Source organism: Vombatus ursinus, unplaced genomic scaffold (assembly GCF_900497805.2).
Source record: "Vombatus ursinus unplaced genomic scaffold, bare-nosed wombat genome assembly UNPS02014498.1, whole genome shotgun sequence".
Classification (NCBI taxonomy): Eukaryota; Metazoa; Chordata; class Mammalia; order Diprotodontia; family Vombatidae; genus Vombatus; species Vombatus ursinus.
The window spans coordinates 13,345-16,574 of NW_020954276.1; the positions used below are offsets into that span (position 1 = coordinate 13,345).

Genomic DNA, 3,230 nt, shown 5'->3' on the forward strand with positions numbered 1-3,230 from the left:
AGTGTTCCATATCCTGATGAATTCATAGGTCCTAACCCTTCCCCCATCTCCCCACTATGTGAAAACATTATTTACCTATAGCAATCACTGCCATTATTATCATCATTAATGTTTTTCTGATAATTATGTTAACAAATCTGGAAGTTCTATTTCTTGTAGAAGTTTTTGGAAGGAGTACTCCAGCACTCCTATGCATCTTTCCAAATTTTGCCCCTGGTTTGTCACATCTCTTTTAGCCAATATCTTGTCTTTCTATTTAAGGAAGGAGGCCGATTACTTTTTGCCTAGATACTTCTCTGGACCAAGCCATTGAAACATAGGGCCTGAATCACGAGCAGCACTTTCTCATGAATGTCAGTGCGTCTTTGACCTCCTTATTTCTCAGGCTGTAGATCAGGGGGTTTAGCATGGGTATGATGATGCCATAAAAGATGGAGGCCACCTTGTCATGTTCCTCAGATTCACTAGAAGAGGGATGCAAATATATGTATGAGACAGTCCCATATAAAATGGTCACGGCCATCAGGTGGGAAGCACAGGTGGAGAAGGCTTTGTGTCTCCCTGAAGCAGAGTGCATTTTCAAGATGGCAGCTAGAATATACACATAGGAAAATAGTACAACCAGCAAAGTGCTTGTTAGGTTGAAGCCTATGTTGACCATTAACAACATGACATTCATGTCAACATTGGAACAGGAAAGGGCCAGGACTGGGGGAACGTCACAAAAAAAGTGATTGACTGTACTGAAATTACAGAAAGATTGCAAAGAAAGCAAAGAGACATGTACGGTGGCAGTCAGGGACCCCATGAAATAGGATACAGAGACCAGGTGGATACAGACCCTTCGAGACATGACCACTGGATAACGCAGTGGGTAACAGATGGCCACATAGCGATCTATGGCCATGGTTGCAAGGAGATAAACCTCAGCGGTGGCAAATAGACCATAAATGTGTAATTGTATCAGACATCCTGAGAACGAGATAGACTTGTGAGACACGAGGAAATTTACTAACATCTTGGGAGTGATGGCAGAGGTATAACACAAGTCAACGAAGGATAAGTGTTGGAGGAAAAAATACATGGGAGTGTGAAGGCGGGAATCAATGTTGATGAGGAGGATCATGCCAGCATTGCCCACTAGAGATGTGACATAGATGATGAGAAACACAAGGAAGAGGGCATACTGTGCTTCTTGTGGAACAAAAAATCCCAGGAGAATGAATTCAGTCACCACAGTGCTGTTTGCTTGTGTCATGGCTATTGTGCCATCTGCAGATGAAGGAGAGAGAGAGTAAGACCAAGGTGAGATCGCTGTTACTCAGATTTAGGAATAAAATGCCCTCTGATTTTATGTTGATGTTTTCAATCTTTCTAAAATCGAATTTTTGTTGATGTTATTAATATATATGTCTATATACACACACTTAACTCCCTCTGCTTTTTAAATATTTACCAGTTGGTAAGAATGCAAGCATTTCTCTATCATAGATTAATTATTTTCTTAAGCTTTTGCAGTCTTTTTGTGGTTTGGTTGGTGAGATACTCTACCTTCTCTGTCGGGGGTGTGCAGTAACTGGAATCCTGAACCCTCTCCAGAACTTCACTTCTCACAAGCACGTTTGTGTAGAACACAACTGATTATTTAAACAGAATTGTAAAATCATTTCTTCCCATGTAGCAGCAGAGCATCATAAGGGAGGCAGTGTAGGACAGCGGAATGAGGAGCACATTTGGAGCCAGGAGATCTGGGTGCAAATCCTCTCCTTCATGTCTAGGAATCATTGGACAACTTTTTTTTTCTCTAGAATTCAGTTTCTTTATCATTTAAGAATATGTAGGTCAACAAGTTGATTCCTAAGATCTCGCCTTAGTTTCCTGGCACAGTGGATAGAGGACTGGGCCTGGAGTCAGGAAGACCTGGGTTGAAATCTGGCTTCAGATATTTAGTAGTTGTGTGACATTGATCAAGTCACTTCACCTCTGACTCGATTTCCTCATTAGTAAAATGGGGATGCCAAGGTTGTTGTGAAAATCAAATGAGATCATATGAGAAAGTGCTTAGCACGGTGCCTGACATATAGTCGGTGCTTAATAAATGCTTGTTCCCCTCCCCCTTCCTTTCTAAATCTCATTATTCCACGAAGCTACTGTTTCTTCAGGCACTTTCCTCCCTCCTCTATGAAAGCCCAAAAAGCCTGATATGCTTAAGTCTAAGGAGACAGAATCATATTCAGAAGTTCTGTATTTGCCTGGGCAGCTGAGACAATATTTGTCAGAGATGTTGGGATTCTGAGAATAGATGATGTTAGCTGTATGCCTGAACTTCAGTCCTATTGTGGCTTTTCAGACAGATGAAGCTGAAGATGATGAGTCATTGAAATGAGGACTGCCTCCTTCACAGTAATCCCCTTAAGAAGAAATACTCTTATTCCATCCTAGGATTCTTTGCTTAGGATGTGGGGTTGGCCTTCAAGAAGGGCTTTCGGTACCTGTGCACCATATCCACAAGTGGCAAATATTTCTGCTTTTCCAGTTTAATTTTTGGAGCCATTCAAAAGCCATTTAAAGTCAATTGTGGGAAATAAGGCAGGGGAAGGGAAAACAGAGAATCTGGACAAAAATGAAAGTATAAAACCGCAAAGCAGATTTTCTTGTGCTTGGTAGCCTGGCTCTTAAAGGTGGCTTCCAGATGGGATGCTAGACCATGAGGGAGTAGTGCTGGCGGTAAAGTGGATGAGTCTAGCCCCTAGTAGCTGCTCTGAAGGTGACGGCCACCATTGACCTTTGCGCATTCTAGTCTACTGATAAAAAAAATAAAAATCTATTCCATTTCTCTGGTGATACTCCTTATGGAGCAGACAGCCATTGCCTGATTCTAAAGAAAGGTACTTCCTCTTGGTAGGGATGTGAGCATTGTATGGGCTTCATAAGGATCTCTTGAATTGAATAGAATGAGGGAAGATGAGCGTCAAAGGGATATAGAGAATCATGAATGTTAGGGCTAGAAAGTTCCAAACAAATTGAGTCATTAGGTTAGAGATGGAAGGAATCTTAGGACACACAAAATCGGACCTGAGAGAAAGGACTTCAAACATAGAACAGGCAATGTTAGCATGGAAAGGTGCCTTTAAAAAAATTAACCCTTAGCATTATAGATGAGAAAACTGAGGTTTAGGGAGGGCAAATGATTTGTCCAAAGTCACACTAAAGCTGACTTTTTTTCCAGC

General features: G+C 41.5%; 1 protein-coding gene across 1 annotated transcript; it reads right to left on the reverse strand.

Moving 5' to 3' along the window:
- Positions 1 to 328: 328 nt before the first annotated feature.
- LOC114042507 (putative olfactory receptor 5AK3) lies at positions 329 to 1,258 on the reverse strand. The gene has a single exon (XM_027861189.1). The coding sequence runs from the start codon at positions 1,256 to 1,258 to the stop codon at positions 329 to 331; it is 930 nt and encodes a 309-aa protein (XP_027716990.1).
- Positions 1,259 to 3,230: the final 1,972 nt, after the last annotated feature.

Coding starts and splice junctions, on each gene's coding strand:
- LOC114042507 (XM_027861189.1), bottom strand. CDS start 1,258: ATGACACAAGCAAACAGCACTGTGGTGACTGAATTCATTCTCCTGGGA.